The following is a 25,000-nucleotide window of genomic DNA, read 5'->3' as shown; positions in this document are numbered from 1 at the left end:
TCTGCTCTTCTTTATGACTGAGTGGTGAAGTCCTATTATTATTATTATTATTATTATTACTATTATTATTTTTATTGGGGATCCCCGCCATACTGCCCCCCGAGACCCCCCTCAATTACCTGCGGACCCTTTGGGATCGGGTCGGGCGGAAGCGGCTTGGACGGCGGGTCAGGCCGCGAGGAACCAAGGAGTTGCTGATAGAAGGAAAGAAAGAAAGAAAGAAGGAAAGAAAGAGAGGAAGGAGGAAAGAAACGTGACATGCTGGGCACACATGCGACCATGCATCATGCACAGCAACAACATGCAAGAGGGAGAAAGGGACAAGACAAAGAGAACGGACTCTGTTTTCTACCTAGTATAATATAATACAATATAATAATATATATTTCCACTTTGGTGTGGGAGGCGTTATAGACATGTGATTGGACTGAGCATGTTCAGACACAAGACTCCATTTTGTATTCCGTCTGCTTTACACCTCAATGGAAGTGGATGCCTTGCTGTTTCAAGACTTCAATACAGAAGTATGATTTTGGACTTTAGTGAGTGCAAGTACAGTAGAGTCTCACTTATCCAACGTTCTGGATTATCCAACGCATTTTAGTAGACAATGTTTTCAATACATTGTGATATTTTGGTGCTAAATTCATAAATACAGTAATTACTACATAGCATTACTGCGTATTGAACTACTTTTTCTGTCAAATGATGTTTTGGTGCTTAATTTGTAAAACCATAACCTAATTGGATGTTTAATAGGCTTTTCCTTAATCCCTCCTTATTATCCAACATATTCGCTTATCCAACGTTCTGCTGGCCCGTTTATGTTGGATAAGTGAGACTCTATTATATACTCAAAGACTATGGACTATTGATAAACAACGATACCCTGTGTACACAACACACAACACTACATCCTATCTGTAATTGCACTTCAATAAGAAATGTGCCTGTATGGTGAATTAATACAATATGTTTTAAGAGTAAACAAATTGTGTTATTTTTAAAAGAAGACTTTGTGTGTGTGTTTTTAAACTAAGGTTTCAAGGGAGTGTATAACTTTTGGGCAACTTCAACTGTAAAGAAACAACCATCCTCTGCTAACCATACATACATACACACACACACATATACCGTATATACTCAAGTATAAGCCGACCCAAATATAAGCCAAGGCACCTAATTTTGCCACAAAAATACTGGGAAAACATTGACTCCAATATAAGCCGAGGGTGGTAAATTTCAGAAATAAAAATAGATACCAATAAAAATTACATTAATTGAGGCATCGGTAGGTGAAATGCATTTGAATATTTACATAAAACTCTAATTTAAGATGAGAGTGTCCAACTCTGATCAAATCATTATTCTCATCTTCTTCAATGTCAATGTGCTTATGTATTCTTTTAATAATAGAGTAAAATAATACATGTAATACAGTAGAGTCTCACTTATCCAACATAAACAGGCCAGCAGAACGTTGGATAAGCGAATATGTTGGATAACAAGGAGAGATTAAGGAGAAGCCTATTAAACATCACATTAGGTTATGATTTTACAAATTAAGTACCAAAACATCATGTTATACAACAAATTTGGTAGAAAAAGTAGTTCAGTATGCAGTAATGCTACGTAGTAATTACTGTATTTACGAATTTAGCACCAAAATACCACGATGTATTGAAAACATTGACTACAAAAATGTGTTGGATAATCCAGAACGTTGGATAAGCGAATGTTGGATAAGTGAGACTCTACTGTAATAATAATAATAAATACAGGAAAATAATACATGTAATAATAAATAGAGTAAAATAATTAATGTAATAATAATAATAATAATAATAATATCAGAGTGAAATAATACATGTATTAATAATAATAACAAAAATAGAGTAAAATGTAATAGTAGCAACAATAATAGAGAAAAATAATAGATGTAATAATACCAATAATAATAGAGAAAAGTAATAAATGTACCATATATTCTCGAGTATAAGCCGACCCAAATATAAGCCAACCAGGACCCTCACCCGAGTATAAGCCGAGGGGGGCTTTTTCTGTCTTAAAAAGGGCTGAAAAACTAGGCTTATACTCGAGTATATACAGTTTGAGTATATATATTTGTAGTGGCATGTCTTTGTCCTTGGCGGTTCAAAGACATGGTTCTTCAGTCTAACAGCTGAGTAACCCGTGTGCCATGAATACTTATGAATATCGCTTGTTCAAAGGGTTGGCTTCTAACAAAGTCAAGGTTTTGTGACTAGTGGTTTTCAAAAAGGTGGTCTCCACATCTTCATGGAGATTCACATTTGTCCATACTCTGGGTGCAGTTATTTACCAATAGGCTATGCAATAGAAAGGTGCTAAATTTGTTCCCCTTGGGTTTTGGGGGACCCCATTAGGACTCCCCCCCCCCCACATACACACACCTGCCTGAAACTAAGCCTTACCTGGGAGGCACTCGGCATCACCTGGAGGTCCGGGTCTTGCCTCCGGATGGGGGGGCGTGGCCTCTCTGGGGGGGCGTGGCTGTAACTCCGGGGTTCGGGCTGCGTGATCCTAAGGGGGGGGGGGGACGGGACACACGCATCATCATAATAGTCCCTCTTTCTTCCTAGTATTGGAAGAAACCCCAAAAAAGGTCATCTAGTCCAACCCGAGAAGTGCAGGTTTGAAAAAGAAGCAGTTAGTCTGTGCCCTGATGAGGTACAGTGAAGACTGATCCTCAGTTGAAGGGATCAGGGAGACTCAAATGCTTATTTTGAGTCAATTTAAAATAAGTTTGGTGACTTATTTTAAGGTAGTCTGTCTCCTGATGAGGAACAGATAATCTGTGATTGTAATTCACAGGGTGACTGCAGTTTAGAGCAGTAGAGAAAGAAGCGACATTTTAAGAAGTTTGAAACACCTCATTCTAGCCTTGCAACTGTTAACCAAAGTGTCTCTAAAGAGAAAGTTACTGTAACCATTAAGCTTTGTGCCAGAATAAAAGTGTTATTGTTCTCAGCTTGGCAACTCCTTCCCCACAAAACTCTGCCGCTTGCGTCCTCAACCATCCGGTCACCCCTTTCCGCAGTTGTGCATCGTTGCCAAAATGCTGCGTTAAGGACACAAGCGGCAGAGTTTTGTGGGGAAGGAGTGGCCAAGCTCATTCCTCGCTATGATAAGTGCCTAGATTTGAATGGCGACTATGTTGAGAAGTGGCATTTGGGTGTGGCTTTCAACTGCATATGGTAAATGTTTTCTCCTATACTTTGTTCATTTTTAATTCCAAAACGTAATCTACTTTCTGGATAGCCCTCGTAGATAGATAGACGGATGCATAGTTGGATAGACAGGTGCACAGATAGATACATACATACATAAATAGACAGATAGATATACAGATGTATAGTTAGATAATGAGTAGATAGATGCATAGTTGGATAGATAGATGCACAGATAGATAGAGAGAATCCTAGAGTTGGAAGGGGCCCAAAGAAGGCCATCTAGTCCAACCCCCTTCTGGCATAATAGAGAGATAGACAGATAGGTAATAAGAGTGATGGATCTAAGAGAGGCTTATTGTCACATCCCAATAGATAGATAGATAAGATAGATAGACCTAAGAGACGCCTACCTCCAGGTCTTAAAAGATAAATAGATAGATAGACTTAAGAAAGGCCTACCTCCAGGTCTTAATAGATAGATAAATAAATAAATAGATAAGATAGCTAGAAAGATAGACCTAAGAGAGGCCTACCTCCAAGTCTTAATAGATAGATAGATAGATAGATAGATAAGATAGATAGACAGACCTAAGAGATGCCTACCTCCAAGTCTTAATAGCTAGCTAGCTAGCTAGCTAGATAAATAGATAAGATAGATAGACCTAAGAGACGCCTACCTCCAGGTCTCGATAGCTAGCTAGCTAGATAAATAGATAAGATAGATAGATAGATAGACCTAAGAGAGGCCTACCTCCAGGTCTTAATAGATAGATAAATAGATAGGATAGACAGATAGACCTAAGAGATGCTCATCTCCAAGTCTTAATAGATAGATAGATTAGATAAATAGATAGACCTAAGAGACGCCTACCTCCAGGTCTCAATAAACAGATGAATGATTGACCTAAGAGAGGCCTACCTCCAGGTCTTAATAAATAGATAGATAAGATAGATAGATAGATAGACCTAAGAGAGGCCTACCTCCAGGTCTAGATAGCTAGATAACTAGCTAGCTAGATAAATAGATAAGATATAGACCTAAGAGAGGCCTACCTCCAGGTCTAGACAGACAGATAGATAGATAGATAGATAGATAAGATAGATAGACCTAAGAGAGGCCTACCTCCAGGTCTAGACAGATAGATAGATAGATAGATAGATAGATAGATAAGATAGATAGACCTAAGAGAGGCCTACCTCCAGGTCTTAATAGATAGATAGATAGATAGATAAGATAGATAGACCTAAGAGAGGCCTACCTCCAGGTCTAGACAGATAGATAGATAGATAGATAGATAGATAGATAGATAGATAGACCTAAGAGAGGCCTACCTCCAGGTCTCAATAAACAGATGAATGATTGACCTAAGAAAGGCCTACCTCCAGGTCTTAATAGATAGATAGATAGATAGATAGATAGATAGATAGATAGATAGATAGATAGATTAGATAGATAGACCTAAGAGATGCCTACCTCCAGGTCTAGATAGCTAGATAACTAGCTAGCTAGATAAATAGATAAGATATAGACCTAAGAGAGGCCTACCTCCAGGTCTAGACAGATAGATAGATAGATAGATAGATAGATAGATAGATAGATAGATAAGATAGATAGACCTAAGAGAGGCCTACCTCCAGGTCTTAATAAACAGATGAATGATTGACCTAAGAGACGCCTACCTCCAGGTCTTCATAGATAGATAGATAGATAGATAGATAAGATAGACAGCCAGAGTGATATATAGATGATAGATAGATAGATAGACAGACTGACAGATGCATAGTTAGATGCATAGATAGATAGACGGGATGCTAGTGTTGGAAGGGCCACCCGTTCCTCACCTGTAGTGGCAGGTGGATCCCTTCCCGATCCGGCAGAGGCGCTTGTGGATCCCGATGCGCTTGGCGAGGCAGAAGCCGAGGGCGAAGAGCAGGAGGAAGAGGGCGCTCAGCAGGAGGGCCGTGGAGACCCCCGATCCGGCTGCAAGAGCGGGGGACAAAGACCACGTTCAGAGGCCGCGCTCCCCCTCCACGCAGCTATTTCCAGGCTGGGAGTCGTGGTTCCCCAAGGCCTGCCCCCTGACCTTGCTCCGGGGCGGGGGGTCCGCTGTCCAGGCTGCCCCCGTTCCCGCCGCTTTGGCAATCCGGAGGGGCCCAGCCCGGATGGCAATGGCAGTGGCCGTAGTTGTTGCAGACCTGCAGGGAAAGAAGGGGAAAGGGGTGTGCAACAGGAAGCGCTGCAGCGCGAGACAACGTCGCAATAGACAACGTGGTGGCCTACCCCACGGCCGCTGCACTGGCAAGACGGGGCCTCCACGGACGACAGGTCCCGGCACCGGCGATCCAGGCAGACCTGCCGTGAAAGAGAGAGAGGAACGGAAAGGCTCCTGAGTCTGGAAGGGGCACCCAAAGGTCATCCAGACCAACCCCCTTCTGCTATAAACCCTCCCAATAGATGACCACACAGTCTCAATAATAATAATAATAATAATAATAATAATAATAATAATAATAATAATAATAGCAACCTCAGGGGCCACCCAGTACAACCCTTCTGCCAGGCAGGAAAAGCACCATCAAAACCCTCCCAGCAGATGACCACACAGCCTCAATAATAATAATAATGATAATAATAATGATAATAATAATGATAATAATAGCCACCTCAGGGGCCACCCAGTCCAACCCACTTCTGCCAGTCAGGAAAAGCACCATCAAAACCCTCCCAGCAGATGACCACTCAGCCTCAATAATAATAATAATAATAATAACAACAACCTCAGGGCCCACCCAGTACAACCCCTTCTACCAGGCAGGAAAAGCACCATCAAAGCCCTCCCAACAGATGACCACTCAGCCTCAATAATAATAATAATAATAATAATAATAATAATAATAATAATAATAACAATAATAATAATAATAGCAACCTCAGGGCCCACCCAGTCCAACCCACTTCTGCCAGCCAGGAAAAGCACCATCAAAACCCTCCCAGCAGATGACCACACAGCCTCAATAATAATAATAATAATAATAATAACAATAATAATAATAATAATAGCAACCTCAGGGCCCACCCAGTCCAACCCACTTCTGCCAGCCAGGAAAAGCACCATCAAAACCCTCCCAGCAGATGACCACACAGCCTCAATAATAATAATAATAATAATAATAATAATAATAATAATAATAATAGCAACCTCAGGGCCCACCCAGTCCAACCCACTTCTGCCAGGCAGGAAAAGCACCATCAAAACCCTCCCAGCAGATGACCACACAGCCTCAATAATAATAATAATAATAATAATAATAATAATAATAATAATAATAATAATAATAATAGCAACCTCAGGGCCCACCCAGTCCAACCCACTTCTGCCAGGCAGGAAAAGCACCATCAAAACCCTCCTGACAGATGGCCATTCGGCTTCCATAGAATCCTACAGCTGGAAGGGACCCCCAGAGGCCATCCAGTCCAACCTCCTTCTGCCACAAAGGAAGGCATCATCTAATCCCTCCCGGCAGATGGCCACCCGGCCTCTGCTTACTTACCTTTCCCGGTCCGCAGCTCGTGCCGGTCTGCACCAGGGCCAGGTCAAGGGCGTCGTCGAACTGGGTCAACAGGAAGTGCGGACAGGACGGGGTCCCGGGGGTCCCAGTCCGCTTTCCAGCACCGTGGCTCCCGTCTTGGCACTGCAGCCGCCCGCACTGCGCATCCCTGGCACCCAAAGAGCACAAGTGTTAGAGGCATTAACCGCCTTTAATTCTGGCATCCAAGCCTCTAGTCCTCAGCATGTCACAGACGGCTAATCAGCCCTAGCTTTATTATATATATGTATATGTATACGATTGATCTACCGTAGAATCCTAGACTTGGAAGGGACCCCCCAAAGGGCATCCAGTCCAACCCCCTTCTGCCATAAAGGAAGAACACAATCCAATCCCTCTCGACAGATGGCCATCCAGCCAGAGTGAGAAATAATTGAGTGAGGAAGATATAGCAGAGAATCCTAGAATTGGAAGGGATCCCTAGAGGCCATCCAGTCCAATCCCTTTCTGTCATAAAGCAAGAACACAATCCGATCCCTCCAGACAGATGGCCGTCCAGTCGAGGGTCAGGACCCACCTCTTGTCGCATGCGATGTAGGAGCCGTTGTCCTGCTGGCCGCAGTGGCCCTGGGCGTCCCCTTGACCGTTCAGAGAGGCCGCACAAGGGTCGGAGACGGGGACGGCACCTGGCAAAAAGCAAAGAGGGACGGAGGTGCTTCTTTGGATGCAGCCTAGAATAATTGCATTTGCCTTTTTTGCTGCTGCATCACACTCTTGGCTCATCTTTAGTCATATATATTACCATCGTCAAGTCATAGCTATATTACTTTCCTCCATCTGGACTCATATAGAGGCAGCCTATGATCGCACTGGCCTTTTTTGCTGATGTAGCACACTTTTGGCTCATGTTTAGTCATATATATTACTATCGTCAAGTCATAACTATATTACTTTCCTCCGTCTGGACATTAAGACTCTTTTGGGTGCACCCTAGGATCACATTGGCCTTTTCCGCTGCTGCATCACATCCTTGGCTCATGTTTAGTCATATATATTACCATCGTCAAGTCATAGCTATATTACTTTCCTCCATCTGGACTCATATAGAGGCAGCCTAGGATCGCACTGGCCTTTTTCGCTGCTGCATCACACTTTTGGCTCATGTTCAGCCATATATCTTGCTATCCTCAAGCCATAGCTATATTACTTTATTCAATCTGGACTCATATAGATGCAGCCTAGGATCGCACTGGCCTTTTTTGCTCCTGCATCACACCCTTGGCTCATGTCCAGCCATATATATTACTATGATCAAGCTGTGGCTATATTACTTAGGGCTATATATTACTATTCCTATGTTACTAATGTTAAGCTAAGGCTATATTGCTTTCCCTCAATCAGACAATATCCTCTGGATGCAGCTTAGAATAATTGCATTAGCCTTTTTCGCTGCTGCATCACACTCTTGGCTCATGTTCAGCTGTATATATTATTATCATCAAGCCATGGCTGTATTACTTTCCTCCATCAGGACTCCTCTAGATGCAGACTAGGATCACATTGGCCTTTTGTGCTGCTGCATCACCCTCTTGGCTCATGTTCCCCCATATACATTGCAATTGTTAATCCATGACTGTATTACTTCCCTCCACCTGGACACTAGATTCCTATAGGAGCAGCCTAGGATCGCATTGGCCTTTTCTGCTGCTGCATCACACTCTTGGCTCATGTCCAGCCATATGTATTACTATTGTCAAGCCGTGGCTATATTACTTTCTTCCATTTGGACACTAGACTCCTATGGATGCAGTTTAGAATCGCACTGGCCTTTTCTGCTGCTGCATCACACTCTTGGCTCACGTTCAGACATATATATTACTACTGTGAAGCCATGGCTGTATTACTTTCCTCCATCTAGACACTATGGATGCAGCCTAGGATCGCATTGGCCTTTTCCGCTGCTGCATCACACTCTTGGCTCATGTCCAGCCATATATATTACTATTGTCAAGCCATGGCTATATTACTTTCCTCCATCAGGACTCATATAGATGCAACCTAGGATCACATTTATCTTTTCCACTGCTGCATCACACTCTTGGCTCATGTCCAGCCATATACATTACTATGGTCAAGCCGTGGCTATATTTGGACACTAGACTCCTAGGGATGCAGTTAAGAATCGCACTGGCCTTTTATGCTGCTGCATCACCCTCTTGGCTCATATATCTTACTACTGTGAAGCCATGGTTGTATTACTTTCCTCCATCTAGACCAGGGGTCCCCAAACTAAGGCCCGGGGGCCGGATGCGGCCCTCCGAGGTCATTTACCTGGCCCCCGCCCTCAGTTTTATAATATAATATATTGTATATACATATAATATTGATAATAATATTATAATGTAATACAATATAACACTAATAATAATACCATATAATAATATTAATTATATATTCTATATTACATATAATATTACTAATAATATTACAGTATAGTGGTATAGTTCAATATAGTAATATTTAATGCTAATATTGTGCTATGCTAATAATATAATATATTGTATGTTCATATAATTTGTAAGCCACTCTGAGTCCCCTTTGGGGTGAGAAGGGTGTGATACAAATGTAGTAAATAAATGCAGTAAATAAATAATAAATTGGGCTCACCCAAAGTCTGAAATGACTTGAAGGCACACAACAACAACAACAACAACAACAACGACCCTAATTAACTTGACTATCTCATTGGCCAGAAGCAGGACCACACTTCCCATTGAAATCCCGATCAATGTATGTTGGATAAAATTGTTTTTATTTTTAAATATTGTATTGTTCTTTCATTGCTCTTGTTGTTGTTGTTGTTTTTGCACTACAAATAAGACATATGCAGTGTGCATCAGAATTTGTTTGTATTTTTTTCAAATGATAATCCGGGTCCTCAACAGTCTGAAGGATTGTGGACCGGCCCTCGGCTTAAAAAGTTTGAGGACCCCTGATCTAGACACTATGGATGCAGCCTAGGATCGCATTGGCCTTTTCCGCTGCTGCATCACACTCTTGGCTCATGTCCAGCCATATATATTACTATTGTCAAGCCATGGCTATATTACTTTCCTCCATCTGGACTCATATAGATGCAACCTAGGATCACATTTATCTTTTCCGCTGCTGCATCACACTCTTGGCTCATGTCCAGCCATATACATTACTATGGTCAAGCCGTGGCTATATTTGGACACTAGACTCCTAGGGATGCAGTTTAGAATCGCACTGGCCTTTTATGCTGCTGCATCACCCTCTTGGCTCATATATCTTACTACTGTGAAGCCATGGCTGTATTATTTTCCTCCATCTAGAGTCCTATGGGTGCAGCCTAGGTTCACATTGGCCTTTTCTGCTGCTGCATCACCCTCTTGGCTCATGTCCAGCCATATATATTACTATTGTGAAGCCATGGCTGTGCAGCCTAGGATCGCCTTGGCCTTTTGAGCTGCAGCGTCACAGTTTTGTCTCACCGGCCCCCCACTGCTCCTGGCACTGCCTGAGTCGGGATGGGCAGAACCCGCCTTGGCAGAGGGCCTGCCCGCCGTCGCAGGGCGTCCCGTCCTCCAGGTGGGCGTTCCGGGGGCAGCGGGGGGAGGACCCGTCGCAGAATTCGGGGAGGTCACACTCGCCTCGGGGGGCCCGGCAGACGGCGCCAGCGCTGCGCAGCTAGGAGGAGAAGAGAGAGAAAGGCTGGTCAAGCACAAAGCCCTCCCAACAGATGCCCATCCGGCCTCTGCTTAAGGACTTCCAGAGAACATAGACAGATAAGAGAAAATAATAGATATATAGATAAATAAATGGAGAGATTGAGAAATCGATGGACAGATAGATAGAACCATAGATATGGAAGGGAAAGTAAGGACCATTCAGTCCAGTCTTTATAGATAGATAGATACATAGATAGATAGATAGATAGATAGATAGATAGATAGACCTAAGAGATGCCTACCTCCAGGTCTAGATAGCTAGATAGATAGATAGATAGATCAAGAGATAGACAGATGAATCTATAGATAGATGGAGAGATCAACAGATAGACAGATGGGCAGAGAGATAGAGACAGGCGGACAAATGGAGAGGTAGACAGATACACAGATGGATATATAAATGGATATATATATATATACTAGCTGTGCCCTGCCACGCGTTGCTGTGGCTTAGTCTGGTGGTGTTGGTCAGTCTACATTAGGCTTTTGCGTTGTGTTGTCAAGTTTTGTATTTCTGGGGCAATTAGTTGTGTTGTTATAGTCACGATGCATTGTTGTGAGTTTTGTGGGTCCAGATTGTGGTTTTGTGGTGTGGTTGTGTTGTTGTAACTGGGAGGAAAGGCTTTTGTGTTGTGTCACCAAGTTTTGTATTTCTGGGGCATTTAGTTGTGTGCCAAGTTTCGTATTTCTGGGGCGTTTAGTTGTGTTGTTATAGTCACGATGCTTTGTTGTGAGTTTTGTGCATCCAGATTGTGGTTTTGTGGTGTGGTTGTGTTGTTACAACCAGGAGGCAAGGCTTTTGCGTTGTGTTGTCAAGTTTTGTATTTCTGGGGCAATTAGTTGTGTTGTTATAGTCACGATGCATTGTTGTGAGTTTTGTGGGTCCAGATTGTGGTTTTGTGGTGTGGTTGTGTTGTTGTAACTGGGAGGAAAGGCTTTTGTGTTGTGTCACCAAGTTTTGTATTTCTGGGGCATTTAGTTGTGTGCCAAGTTTCGTATTTCTGGGGCGTTTAGTTGTGTTGTTATAGTCACGATGCTTTGTTGTGAGTTTTGTGCATCCGGATTGTGGTTTTGTGGTGTGGTTGTGTTGTTACAACCAGGAGGAAAGGCTTTTGCGTTGTGTTGTCAAGTTTTGTATTTCTGGGGCATTTAGTTGTGTGCCAAGTTTCGTATTTCTGGGGCGTTTAGTTGTGTTGTTATAGTCACGATGCATTGTTGTGAGTTTTATGGGTCCGGATTGTGGTTTTTTGGTGTGCTTGTGTTGTTACAACCGGGAGGGAAGGCTTTTGCATTGTGTCGCCAAGTTTCGTATTTCTGGGGTGTTTAGTTGTGTTGTTATAGTCACGATGCGTTGTTGTGAGTTTTGTGGGTCCAGTGTGGTTTTGTGGTGTGATTGTGTTGTTACAACCGGGAGGCAAGGCTTTTGCGTTGTGTTGCCAAGTTTTGTATTTCTAGGGCGTTTAGTTGTGTTGTTATAGTCATGATGTGTTGTTGTGAGTTTTGTGGGTCCGGATTGTGGTTTTGTGGTGTGGTTGTTTTGTTGTAACCGGGAGGCAAGGCTTTTGCATTGTGTTGCCAAGTTTCGTATTTCTGGGATGTTTAGTTTTGTTGTTATAGTCACTGCGCCTGCAACTTTATCCTTTTATATATATAGATATATATACACACACACACATACACATACACACACACACACACACAAATGAATATACGTATACAGATGGATAGATTGATAGATGCATGGATGGATGGATGGAAAGAGAAAAAGAGAGAGAGAGATGGATAGATAGACAGACAGATGGATGGATGGATGAATTGATGGATAGAGAGAGAGAAAGAGAGAGAGAGATGGATAGATAGATCAAGAGATAAGATAGATAGATAAATAGATAGATAGACGCACAGATGGATGGATGGATGGATGGATAGATAGAGATATCAAGAGATAGACTGATAGATGGATATAAATAGATAAATAAACACAGATAGATGGATAGCTAAATATACATTGATAGAGAAATACACAGATGAAAGGATAGATGGAAAGAAAGAGAGAGAGAGGGAGAGAGAGAGAGATCCAGAGATAGATAGATAGGTAGATAGATAGATAGACAGATGGATGAATTGATGGATGGATGGATGGATGGATAGATAGATGGATAGACAGATAGATAGAGAGATCGATCCAGAGATAGATAGATAGATAGATAGATAGATAGATAGATAGATAGATAGATAGATAGATAGATACACAGATGGATGGATGAATGGATGGATGGATGGATGGATAGATAAATAGATGGATAGATAGATAGATAGATAGATAGATAGATAGATAGATAGATAGAGAGATTGATCAAGAGATAGATAGATAGATAGATAGATAGATAGATAGATAGATAGATAGATAGATAGACAGACGGATGGATGAATTGATGGAGGGATGGATAGATAGATAGATAGATAGAGAGATCAATCCAGAGATAGATAGATAGATAGATAGATAGATAGATAGATAGATAGATAGATAGATAGATACACAGATGGATGGATGAATTGATGGATGGATGGATAGATAAATAGATGGATAGACAGATAGATAGATAGAGAGATTGATCAAGAGATAGATAGATAGATAGATAGATAGATAGATAGATAGATAGATAGATAGATAGATAGATAGATAGATAGACGGACAGATGAATTGATGGAGGGATGGATGGATGGATAGATAGATAGATAGATAGATAGATAGATAGATAGATAGATAGATAGACAGACAGACAGACACACAGATTGATGGATGGATAGATAGATAAATAAACACAAACAGATAGATAGATAAATGGAGAGATCAAGAGATTAATCAATAGATAGATAGATAGATAAATAGAGAGAGACTGAGAGATAGATGGATGTTTAGATAGATAGATGGATGGATGAATAGATAAATAAACACAGACAAATGGATAATGGAGAGATCAAGAGATCAACACAGATAGATCAATTGGATCACTAGAACCCTAGAGTTAGAAGAGACCCCAAAGCCCATCCAGTTCATCTCCATTTGATCCCTCCCGACAGATGGCCATCCAGCCTTTGTTGAAAGATCTCCAGAAAAGGAGATAGACAGAGAGACAAACTTGTCGGGAAGGACAAAGGGTCCCCAACTATATGGTGAGGGTCTCCTGGGGTGCGTTTGGGGGCCCCTTACCTTGCACTGGTGGCAGCATGCCCCTCCGGAGGCGCACTGGGCTCCCGGCGCCAGGCGGCAGGTGCTGGCGTTGCAACAGGGGTCCTCGCATTCCTGGGAGGGGGAAACGGGGGGGGGGGGGGAGGTCAGTGGTGGGAAGGGCAATGGCCTGGTGCTTCCCCATGACGATTTATACCCGCAGGATAACAACAAATGGGGTCCATTCAAACATGGAGCACGTTCATAGGATCCTAGAGTTCGAAGAGACCCCCAGGGGCCATCCAGCCCAACCCCCTTCTGCCCTAAGGGAAGGCGACATCTAATCCCTTTGCCTAACAGTAAATAATAATAATAATAATAATAATAATAATAATAATAATAATAATAAAGGCCTTTGACTCACTCCCACACAGCTGGATCATCAAGTGCCTGGAAGCCATCGGGATTAGTAAAAACGTTGGCACCTTCATTGAAAACATGATGGAGCATTGGGAAACTGAACTGTTTGTTGGAAATGAAAGTTATGGACTTGTCTACATCAGGAGAGGAATTTTCCAGGGAGACTCATTGTCCCCTCTGCTTTTCATTATTGCCATGATCCCTCTGTCAACAATCTTACAAAAAACAAATCTTGGCTATCAAACATCTAAGAATTCTCACAAAATTTCACATCTGATGTACATGGATGACCTGAAGCTATATGGGAAAACGGAAACTGAAATCCAGTCTCTGACCAACACTGTCCGAATTTTTAGCACTGATATCAGCATGGAGTTTGGTTTGGACAAATGTTCGACAGTGGCATTGAAGAAGGGAAAAATCATGGAAAGTGAGGGCATCAATATGCCTAATGGCCAAACAACCAAGTGTCACCAGCCAGAGGCCTATAAATATCTGGGCATATTACAGTTGAACAACATCAAGCATGAACATGTGAAGACTGTGGTCAGTAAAGAATACACACAAAGGGTCAGAAAAATTCTCCAAAGCAAGCTCAGTGGAGGGAACACCATCAAGACCATAAACACCTGGGCCATACCTGTCATAAGATATACTGCTGGCATTATAAACTGGACACAGGTGGAACTGGACAATTTGGACAGAAAAACAAGAAAACTCATGACCACTCATCATTGACTGCACCCTCGCAGTGATGTTGACCGGCTCTATCTGCCTAGAAGATCAGGGGGCAGAGGACTCTTACAAGGAAAACAAGCAGTCAAAGAAGAAGAACATGCCCTGGCAGAAGATGTAAAGCAAAGTGAGGAACCTGCTTTGATTGAAGTCAAAAATCAGAAACTCCTGAAAGCACAGCAGACAAAAAACCAGTACAAGAAAACTGCACTACAAACTAGAGCTGACAGCTGGCACAACAAAACACTGCATGGAAAGTTCCTTGACAAAATTGAAGGAAAAGCTGATAAGGAGAAGACCTGGCTCTGGCTCACGAATGGGACCCTGAAGAATCTGCCAATTGCAAAAGGCCACCCTGCTGGGATCTGCACGCATCATCCGAAAATACATCACACAGTCCTAGATACTTGTTAAGTGTTCAACTTGTGACTTTGTGATACGAAATCCAGCATGTCTATCTTGTTTGCTGTGTCATACAAATATACTATAATAATAATAATAATAATAATAATAATAATAATAATAATAATAATAGAAACAGACTTTGAAGGGACCCCAAGGGCGATCCAGTCCAGCCCCCTTCTGCCATAATAGGTTGATAGATAGAATAGATGACACAATTGGTAGAATGATGGATAGATGATGGAATAGATAAGACAGATGGCCTTCCTTCCTTCCTTCCTCACCAGCCGGAGCCCACAGTCACATTCCTCCCCGGCCTCCAGGAGTCGGTTCCCGCAGCGGCCACCCTCCGTTTGGGCCGGATCCGGGGCATCCCGCAGGCACCAGGCCCGGTCGCTGGACAGAAGGCCTTGCGCTTGCTGGAGGGTGCAGCGGCTGAAGGTCAGACCCGGCATGACCCTATGGAAGGAGAAAGAGGGGGAGGGGTCAAGGCTGGGCAACACGGAAGCCGTCTTCCCAATAAGGGGAAGGGTCTCCTGGGACAGCAGAATATGGAAGCAGGGGGTGACCAATATAGACAATCCTGATAAGAGAGAAGATTGTTATAGGACTCCTACAATGGACACTTGAGTTGCAAGATTCTTATCAGTTGCAAGATTCCTGTAAGGAGAGGGACAGGGACACTTGAATTAAAGGATTCTTGCAAAGGGCCCTTTAGTTAAAAGATTCCTACAAGGGACCCTTGAGGTAATGGATTCAGACAAAGGGCCCTTTAGTTAAAAGATTCCTACAAGGGACCCTTGAGGTAATGGATTCAGACAAAGGGCCCTTTAGTTAAAAGATTCCTACAAGGGACCCTTGAGGTAATGGATTCAGACAAAGGGCCCTTTAGTTAAAAGATTCCTACAAGGGACACTTGAGTTAAAGGATTCCTACAAAGAGAGGGACAGGGATACTTGAGTTAAAGGATTCCTGTAATTGAGAGGGACAGGGACACTTGAGTTAAAGGATTCCTACAAAGGGCCCTTTAGTTAAATGATCCCTACAAGGGGCATTTGGGCTAAAGGATTCCTACAAGGAGAGAGACAGGGACACTTAAGTTAAAAGATTCCTACAAGGGGAGAGACAGGGAGACTTGAATTAAAGGATTCTTACAGAGGACCCTTTAGTTAAAAGATGCCTACAAGAGACACTTGAGTTAAAGGATTCCTATAAGGAGAGGGACAGGGACACCTGAGTTAAAAGATTCCTGTAATTGAGAGGGACAGGGAGACTTGAGTTAAAGGATTCCTACAAGGAGAGAGACAGGGATACTTGAGTTAAAAGATTCCTACAAAGGACCCTTTAGTTAAAAGATGTCTACAAGGGGCATTTGGGCTAAAGGATTCCTACAAGGAGAGAGACAGGGACACTTAAGTTAAAAGATTCCTACAAGGGGAGAGACAGGGATACTTGAGTTAAAAGATTCCCACAAGGGGAGAGACAGGGATACTTGAGTTAAAAGATTCCCACAAGGGGAGAGACAGGGATACTTGAGTTAAAAGATTCCTACAAGGGGAGAGACAGGGATACTTGAGTTAAAAGATTCCCACAAGGGGAGAGACAGGGATACTTGAGTTAAAGGATTCTTACAGAGGACCCTTTAGTTAAAAGATGCCTACAAGAGACACTTGAGTTAAAGGATTCCTATAAGGAGAGGGACAGGGATACTTGAGTTAAAGGATTCCTACAAAGGACCCTTTAGTTAAAAGATTCCTACAAGGGACACTTGAGTTAAAGGATTCCTACAAGGGGAGAGACAGGGACACTTGAGTTAAAGGATTCCTACAAAGGACCCTTTAGTTAAAAGATGCCTACAATGGACACATGAGTTAAAGGATTCCTACAAGGGGAGAGACAGGGATACTTGAGTTAAAAGATTCCTACAAAGGACCCTTTAGTTAAAAGATGTCTACAAGGGGCATTTGGGCTAAAGGATTCCTACAAGGAGAGAGACAGGGACACTTAAGTTAAAAGATTGCCACAAGGGGAGAGACAGGGATACTTGAGTTAAAGGATTCTTACAGAGGACCCTTTAGTTAAAAGATGCCTACAAGAGACACTTGAGTTAAAGGATTCCTACAAGGGGAGAGACAGGGACACTTGAGTTAAAGGATTCCTACAAAGGACCCTTTAGTTAAAAGATGCCTACAATGGACACATGAGTTAAAGGATTCCTACAAGGGGAGAGACAGGGATACTTGAGTTAAAAGATTCCTACAAAGGACCCTTTAGTTAAAAGATGTCTACAAGGGGCATTTGGGCTAAAGGATTCCTACAAGGAGAGAGACAGGGACACTTAAGTTAAAAGATTCCTACAAGGGGAGAGACAGGGATACTTGAGTTAAAAGATTCCCACAAGGGGAGAGACAGGGATACTTGAGTTAAAAGATTCCCACAAGGGGAGAGACAGGGATACTTGAGTTAAAAGATTCCTACAAGGGGAGAGACAGGGATACTTGAGTTAAAAGATTCCCACAAGGGGAGAGACAGGGATACTTGAGTTAAAGGATTCTTACAGAGGACCCTTTAGTTAAAAGATGCCTACAAGAGACACTTGAGTTAAAGGATTCCTATAAGGAGAGGGACAGGGATACTTGAGTTAAAGGATTCCTACAAAGGACCCTTTAGTTAAAAGATTCCTACAAGGGACACTTGAGTTAAAGGATTCCTACAAGGGGAGAGACAGGGACACTTGAGTTAAAGGATTCCTACAAAGGACCCTTTAGTTAAAAGATGCCTACAATGGACACATGAGGTAAAGGATTCCTACAAGGGGAGAGACAGGGATACTTGAGTTAAAAGATTCCTACAAAGGACCCTTTAGTTAAAAGATGTCTACAAGGGGCATTTGGGCTAAAGGATTCCTACAAGGAGAGAGACAGGGACACTTAAGTTAAAAGATTGCCACAAGGGGAGAGACAGGGATACTTGAGTTAAAGGATTCTTACAGAGGACCCTTTAGTTAAAAGATGCCTACAAGAGACACTTGAGTTAAAGGATTCCTACAAGGGGAGAGACAGGGACACTTGAGTTAAAGGATTCCTACAAAGGACCCTTTAGTTAAAAGATGCCTACAAGGGACACATGAGTTAAAGGATTCCTACAAGGGGAGAGACAGGGATACTTGAGTTAAAAGATTCCTACAAAGGACCCTTTAGTTAAAAGATGTCTACAAGGGGCATTTGGGCTAAAGGATTCCTACAAGGAGAGAGACAGGGACACTTAAGTTAAAAGATTGCCACAAGGGGAGAGACAGGGATACTTGAGTTAAAGGATTCTTACAGAGGACCCTTTAGTTAAAAGATGCCTACAAGAGACACTTGAGTTAAAGGATTCCTACAAGGGGAGAGACAGGGACACTTGAGTTAAAGGATTCCTACAAAGGACCCTTTAGTTAAAAGATGCCTACAATGGACACATGAGTTAAAGGATTCCTACAAGGGGAGAGACAGGGACACTTGAGTTAAAGGATTCCTACAAAGGACCCTTTAGTTAAAAGATTCCTACAAGGGACACATGAGTTAAAGGATTCCTATAAGGAGAGGGACAGGGACACTTGAGTTAAAATATTCCTACAAAGAGAGGGACAGGGACACTTGAGTTAAAGGATTCCTGCAAGGGACTCTTTCATTGCAAAGTGACACTGGAGGGAATGGATTCCTATGAGGAGGGGGACAAGGACGCTTGAGTTGAAGGCTTCCTGCTGGGGCCGAACAAGAGCCCCCCCCTCCACCCCAGTGGTGCTGACCCTGTGGGGGGCTCCATGATGCAGCTGCGCCCGGGGGGCAGGTTGGGGCTGGACCCGTCGCAGCCGCACTGGGGTCCGTCGTGGCCGAAGCCCAGGCTGTGGCCCAGCTGGTGGGAGACGGTGGAGGCCATCACCAGCGGGCTGACCGAGTGGTCCTGGGGGGGAGAGAAGAGAAGGGGGCTTAGCGGGGGTTCAGCTATCCACTGCGCCGCCCACCGTGCCCAGCTGACCCTCCCTCCGCTCACCCGATTGACCCCTCCGGAGGCCCTGGAGCAGATGGACCCCTGGACGGAGGCCCCAAAGGCACCGCCCGAGAACGGGGAGCCCCTGAAAGAAAGAATCAGCATGATCAATAATAATAATAATAATAATAATAATAATAATAAAAAATACCCCTCTTCCTGCACGTCAAGGGGGTAAAATAGTATAACATTTACTATCAGAAAAATATTGATAAGGCATAAAGGATACAGAGAACCCGTAATAATAATAATAATAATAATAATAATAATAATAATAATAATAATAATAATAAGGCAGTGCAAATCAAGAGAGGTGGACGAGACATGAAATAATAATAATAATAATAATAATAATAATAATAATAATAATAATAATAATAATAGGCAGTGGAGATCAACAGAGGTGGACAAGACATAACATAATAATAATGATAATAATAATAATAAAGCAGTGGAGATCAACAGAGGTGGACAAGACATAAAATACATAAAAATAGAAATAGTAATAATAATAATAATAATAATAATAATAATAATAATAAGGCAGTGCAAATCAAGAGAGTTGGACAAGACATAAAATAATAATAATAATAATAATAATAATAATAATAATAATAAAGCAGTGGAGATCAACAGAGGTGGACAAGACATAAAATACATAATAATAGTAATAATAATAATAATAATAATAATAATAATAAGGCAGTGGAGATCAACAGAGGTGGACAAGACATAAAATACATGATAATAATAATAATAATAATAATAATAATAATAATAATAATAATAATAATAATAATAATAAGGCAGTGGAGATCAACAGAGGTGGACAAGATGTAAAATAATAATAATAGAAGTAGTAGTAGTAATAATACATCACACAGTCCTAAACGCTTGGGAAGTCTTTGACTTGTGATTTTGTGATACGAAATCCAGCATATCTATCTTGTTTGTTGCGTCACACTGTGTCTTTGTGTCAATAATAATAATAATAATAATAGTGTTTGACTTGTGATTCTGTGATACAAAATCCAGCATATAGATCTTGTTTGCTGTTATACTGTGTCTTTGTGTCAATAATAATAATAATAATAACAACATCTACCAACCACCATTGCCTGCGAAAGAGGTTCATTGAAAGGGACCCTGAGTGTGAATGTCCCGCCTAGCAGGGTGGGTGGGTGTCAAGGTGGGTGGGTAGCAGGGTGGGTGGGTAGCAGGGTGGGTGGGTGTCAAGGTGGGTGGGTGGGTGGGTAGCAGGGTGGGTGGGTAGCAGGGTGGGTGTCAAGGTGCGTGGGTGTCAAGGTGGGTGGGTGTCAAGGTGGGTGGGTAGCAGGGTGGGTGGGTGGTGGGTGGGTATCAAGGTGGGTGTCAAGGTGGGTGGGTAGCAGGGTGGGTGGGTGGTGGGTGGGTATCAAGGTGGGTGTCAAGGTGGGTGGGTAGCAGGGTGGATGGGTGGGTGGGTAGCAGGGTGGGTAGCAAGGTGGGTGTCAAGGTGCGTGGGTGTCAAGGTGGGTGGGTGTCAAGGTGGGTGGGTAGCAGGGTGGGTGGGTGGTGGGTGGGTATCAAGGTGGGTGTCAAGGTGGGTGGGTAGCAGGGTGGGTGGGTGGGTGGGTAGCAGGGTGGGTGGGTGGTGGGTGGGTAGCAAGGTGGGTGTCAAGGTGGGTGGGTGTCAAGGTGGGTGGGTAGCAGGGTGGGTGGGTGGTGGGTGGGTATCAAGGTGGGTGTCAAGGTGGGTGGGTAGCAGGGTGGGTGGGTGGGTGGGTAGCAGGGTGGGTGGGTGGTGGGTGGGTAGCAAGGTGGGTGTCAAGGTGGGTGGGTGTCAAGGTGGGTGGGTAGCAGGGTGGGTGGGTGGTGGGTGGGTATCAAGGTGGGTGTCAAGGTGGGTGGGTAGCAGGGTGGGTGGGTGGGTGGGTAGCAGGGTGGGTGGGTGGTGGGTGGGTAGCAAGGTGGGTGTCAAGGTGGGTGGGTAGCAGGGTGGGTGGGTGGGTGGGTAGCAGGGTGGGTGGGTGGTGGGTGGGTAGCAAGGTGGGTGTCAAGGTGGGTGGGTATCAAGGTGGGTGGGTAGCAGGGTGGGTGTCAAGGTGGGTGTGTAGCAGGGTGGGTGGGTAGCAGGGTGGGTGGGTGTCAAGGTGGGTGGGTGGGTGGGTAGCAGGGTGGGTGGGTAGCAGGGTGGGTGTCAAGGTGCGTGGGTGTCAAGGTGGGTGGGTGTCAAGGTGGGTGGGTAGCAGGGTGGGTGGGTGGTGGGTGGGTATCAAGGTGGGTGTCAAGGTGGGTGGGTAGCAGGGTGGGTGGGTGGGTGGGTAGCAGGGTGGGTGGGTGGTGGGTGGGTAGCAAGGTGGGTGTCAAGGTGGGTGGGTGTCAAGGTGGGTGGGTAGCAGGGTGGGTGGGTGGTGGGTGGGTATCAAGGTGGGTGTCAAGGTGGGTGGGTGTCAAGGTGGGTGGGTAGCAGGGTGGGTGTCAAGGTGGGTGGGTAGCAGGGTGGGTGGGTAGCAGGGTGGGTGGGTGTCAAGGTGGGTGGGTGGGTAGCAGGGTGGGTGGGTGGTGGGTGGGTAGCAAGGTGGGTGTCAAGGTGGGTGGGTATCAAGGTGGGTGTCAAGGTGGGTGTGTAGCAGGGTGGGTGGGTAGCAGGGTGGGTGGGTGTCAAGGTGGGTGGGTGGGTGGGTAGCAGGGTGGGTGGGTGGTGGGTGGGTAGCAAGGTGGGTGTCAAGGTGGGTGGGTATCAAGGTGGGTGTCAAGGTGGGTGGGTAGCAGGGTGGGTGGGTAGCAGGGTGGGTGGGTGTCAAGGTGGGTGGGTGGGTGGGTAGCAGGGTGGGTGGGTGGTGGGTGGGTAGCAAGGTGGGTGTCAAGGTGGGTGGGTGTCAAGGTGGGTGGGTGTCAAGGTGGGTGGGTAGCAGGGTGGGTGGGTAGCAGGGTGGGTGGGTGTCAAGGTGGGTGGGTGGGTGGGTAGCAGGGTGGGTGGGTGGATGGGTAGCAGGGTGGGTGGGTGGTGGGTGGGTAGCAAGGTGGGTGTCAAGGTGGGTGGGTATCAAGGTGGGTGTCAAGGTGGGTGGGTAGCAGGGTGGGTGGGTAGCAGGGTGGGTGGGTGTCAAGGTGGGTGGGTGGGTGGGTAGCAGGGTGGGTGGGTGGTGGGTGGGTAGCAAGGTGGGTGTCAAGGTGGGTGGGTGTCAAGGTGGGTGGGTAGCAGGGTGGGTGTCAAGGTGGGTGTGTAGCAGGGTGGGTGGGTAGCAGGGTGGGTGGGTGTCAAGGTGGGTGGGTGGGTGGGTAGCAGGGTGGGTGGGTGGTGGGTGGGTAGCAAGGTGGGTGTCAAGGTGGGTGGGTATCAAGGTGGGTGTCAAGGTGGGTGTGTAGCAGGGTGGGTGGGTAGCAGGGTGGGTGGGTGTCAAGGTGGGTGGGTGGGTGGGTAGCAGGGTGGGTGGGTGGTGGGTGGGTAGCAAGGTGGGTGTCAAGGTGGGTGGGTATCAAGGTGGGTGTCAAGGTGGGTGTGTAGCAGGGTGGGTGGGTATCAAGGTGGGTGGGTGGGTGGGGTAGCAGGGTGGGTGGGTGGTGGGTGGGTAGCAAGGTGGGTGTCAAGGTGGGTGGGTATCAAGGTGGGTGTCAAGTGGGTGGGTAGCAGGGTGGGTGGGTAGCAGGGTGGGTGGGGTAGCAGGGTGGGTGGGTGTCAAGGGGGTGGGTGGGTGGGTAGCAGGGTGGGTGGGTGGTGGGTGGGTAGCAAGGTGGGTGTCAAGGTGGGTGGGTGTCAAGGTGGGTGGGTGTCAAGGTGTGGTGGGGTAGCAGGGTGGGTGGGTAGCAGGGTGGGTGGGTAGTCAAGGTGGGTGGGCTGGGTGGGTAGCAGGGGTGGGTGGTGTCAGGTGGTGGGTGGGTGGGTAGCAGGGTGGGTGGGTGTCAAGGTGGGTGGGTGGGTGGATGGGTAGCAGGGTGGGTGGGTGGTGGGTGGGGTAGCAAGGTGGGTGTCAAGGTGGGTGGGTATCAAGGTGGGTGTCAAGGTGGGTGGGTAGCAGGGTGGGTGGGTAGCAGGGTGGGTGGGTGTCAAGGTGGGTGGGTGGGTGGGTAGCAGGGTGGGTGGGGTGGTGGGTGGGTAGCAAGGTGGGTGTCAAGGTGGGTGGGTATCAAGGTGGGTGTCAAGGTGGGCTGTGTAGCAGGGTGGGTGGGTGGTAGCAGGGGTGGGTGGGTGGTCAAGGTGGGTGGGTGGGTGGGTAGCAGGGTGGGTGGGGTGGTGGGTGGGTAGCAAGGTGGGTGTCAAGGTGGGTGGGTAGTCAAGGTGGGTGTCAAGGTGGGTGGGTAGCAGGGTGGGTGGGTAGCAGGGTGGGTGGGTGTCAAGGTGGGTGGGTGGGTGGGTAGCAGGGTGGGTGGGTGGTGGGTGGGTAGCAAGGTGGGTGTCAAGGTGGGTGGGTATCAAGGTGGGTGTCAAGGTGGGTGGGTAGCAGGGTGGGTGGGTAGCAGGGTGGGTGGGTGTCAAGGTGGGTGGGTGGGTGGGTAGCAGGGTGGGTGGGTGGTGGGTGGGTAGCAAGGTGGGTGTCAAGGTGGGTGGGTGTCAAGGTGGGTGGGTGTCAAGGTGGGTGGGTAGCAGGGTGGGTGGGTAGCAGGGTGGGTGGGTGTCAAGGTGGGTGGGTGGGTGGGTAGCAGGGTGGGTGGGTGGTGGGTGGGTAGCAAGGTGGGTGTCAAGGTGGGTGGGTGTCAAGGTGGGTGTCAAGGTGGGTGGGTAGCAGGGTGGGTGGGTAGCAGGGTGGGTGGGTGTCAAGGTGGGTGGGTGGGTGGGTAGCAGGGTGGGTGGGTGGTGGGTGGGTAGCAAGGTGGGTGTCAAGGTGGGTGGGTATCAAGGTGGGTGTCAAGGTGGGTGGGTAGCAGGGTGGGTGGGTAGCAGGGTGGGTGGGTGTCAAGGTGGGTGGGTGGGTGGGTAGCAGGGTGGGTGGGTGGTGGGTGGGTAGCAAGGTGGGTGTCAAGGTGGGTGGGTGTCAAGGTGGGTGGGTGTCAAGGTGGGTGGGTAGCAGGGTGGGTGGGTAGCAGGGTGGGTGGGTGTCAAGGTGGGTGGGTGGGTGGGTAGCAGGGTGGGTGGGTGGTGGGTGGGTAGCAAGGTGGGTGTCAAGGTGGGTGGGTGTCAAGGTGGGTGTCAAGGTGGGTGGGTAGCAGGGTGGGTGGGTAGCAGGGTGGGTGGGTGTCAAGGTGGGTGGGTGGGTGGGTAGCAGGGTGGGTGGGTGTCAAGGTGGGTGGGTGGGTGGGTAGCAGGGTGGGTGGGTGGTGGGTGGGTAGCAAGGTGGGTGTCAAGGTGGGTGGGTATCAAGGTGGGTGTCAAGGTGGGTGGGTAGCAGGGTGGGTGGGTAGCAGGGTGGGTGGGTGTCAAGGTGGGTGGGTGGGTGGGTAGCAGGGTGGGTGGGTGGTGGGTGGGTAGCAAGGTGGGTGTCAAGGTGGGTGGGTGTCAAGGTGGGTGGGTGTCAAGGTGGGTGGGTAGCAGGGTGGGTGGGTAGCAGGGTGGGTGGGTGTCAAGGTGGGTGGGTGGGTGGGTAGCAGGGTGGGTGGGTGTCAAGGTGGGTGGGTGGGTGGGTAGCAGGGTGGGTGGGTAGCAGGGTGGGTGGGTGTCAAGGTGGGTGGGTGGGTGGGTAGCAGGGTGGGTGGGTGGGTAGCAGGGTGGGTGGGTAGCAGGGTGGGTGGGTGTCAAGGTGGGTGGGTGGGTGGGTAGCAGGGTGGGTGGGTAGCAGGGTGGGTGGGTGTCAAGGTGGGTGGGTGGG

At 46.4% G+C, this 25,000-nt stretch overlaps 1 protein-coding gene across 2 annotated transcripts in view; it reads right to left on the bottom strand.

Annotated features, from left to right (window-relative positions):
- The window catches only part of adam15 (ADAM metallopeptidase domain 15), a 48,467-nt gene that overhangs the window by 6,033 nt on the left and 17,434 nt on the right, over window positions 1–25,000 (bottom strand). Inside the window, exons 10-21 of one of the 2 annotated variants that reach the window (XM_062964970.1) lie at window positions 19,278–19,359; window positions 19,033–19,187; window positions 15,527–15,701; window positions 13,728–13,820; window positions 10,277–10,472; window positions 7,339–7,447; window positions 6,765–6,930; window positions 5,494–5,565; window positions 5,297–5,408; window positions 5,055–5,193; window positions 2,454–2,562; window positions 120–194 (exon numbers count right to left, since the gene is read on the bottom strand). In XM_062964970.1, coding sequence (XP_062821040.1) covers window positions 120–194; window positions 2,454–2,562; window positions 5,055–5,193; window positions 5,297–5,408; window positions 5,494–5,565; window positions 6,765–6,930; window positions 7,339–7,447; window positions 10,277–10,472; window positions 13,728–13,820; window positions 15,527–15,701; window positions 19,033–19,187; window positions 19,278–19,359 — 1,483 coding nt within the window. The remainder of the gene's footprint in view (window positions 1–119; window positions 195–2,453; window positions 2,563–5,054; window positions 5,194–5,296; window positions 5,409–5,493; window positions 5,566–6,764; window positions 6,931–7,338; window positions 7,448–10,276; window positions 10,473–13,727; window positions 13,821–15,526; window positions 15,702–19,032; window positions 19,188–19,277; window positions 19,360–25,000) is intronic. The other variant, XM_062964971.1, reaches the window with a different exon arrangement.

Source organism: Anolis carolinensis, unplaced genomic scaffold (genome assembly GCF_035594765.1).
Source record: "Anolis carolinensis isolate JA03-04 unplaced genomic scaffold, rAnoCar3.1.pri scaffold_14, whole genome shotgun sequence".
NCBI classification, from domain to species: Eukaryota; Metazoa; Chordata; class Lepidosauria; order Squamata; family Dactyloidae; genus Anolis; species Anolis carolinensis.
The sequence above is the reverse complement of the archived record's forward strand: the minus strand, read 5'-3'. Positions and strand labels throughout refer to the sequence as shown.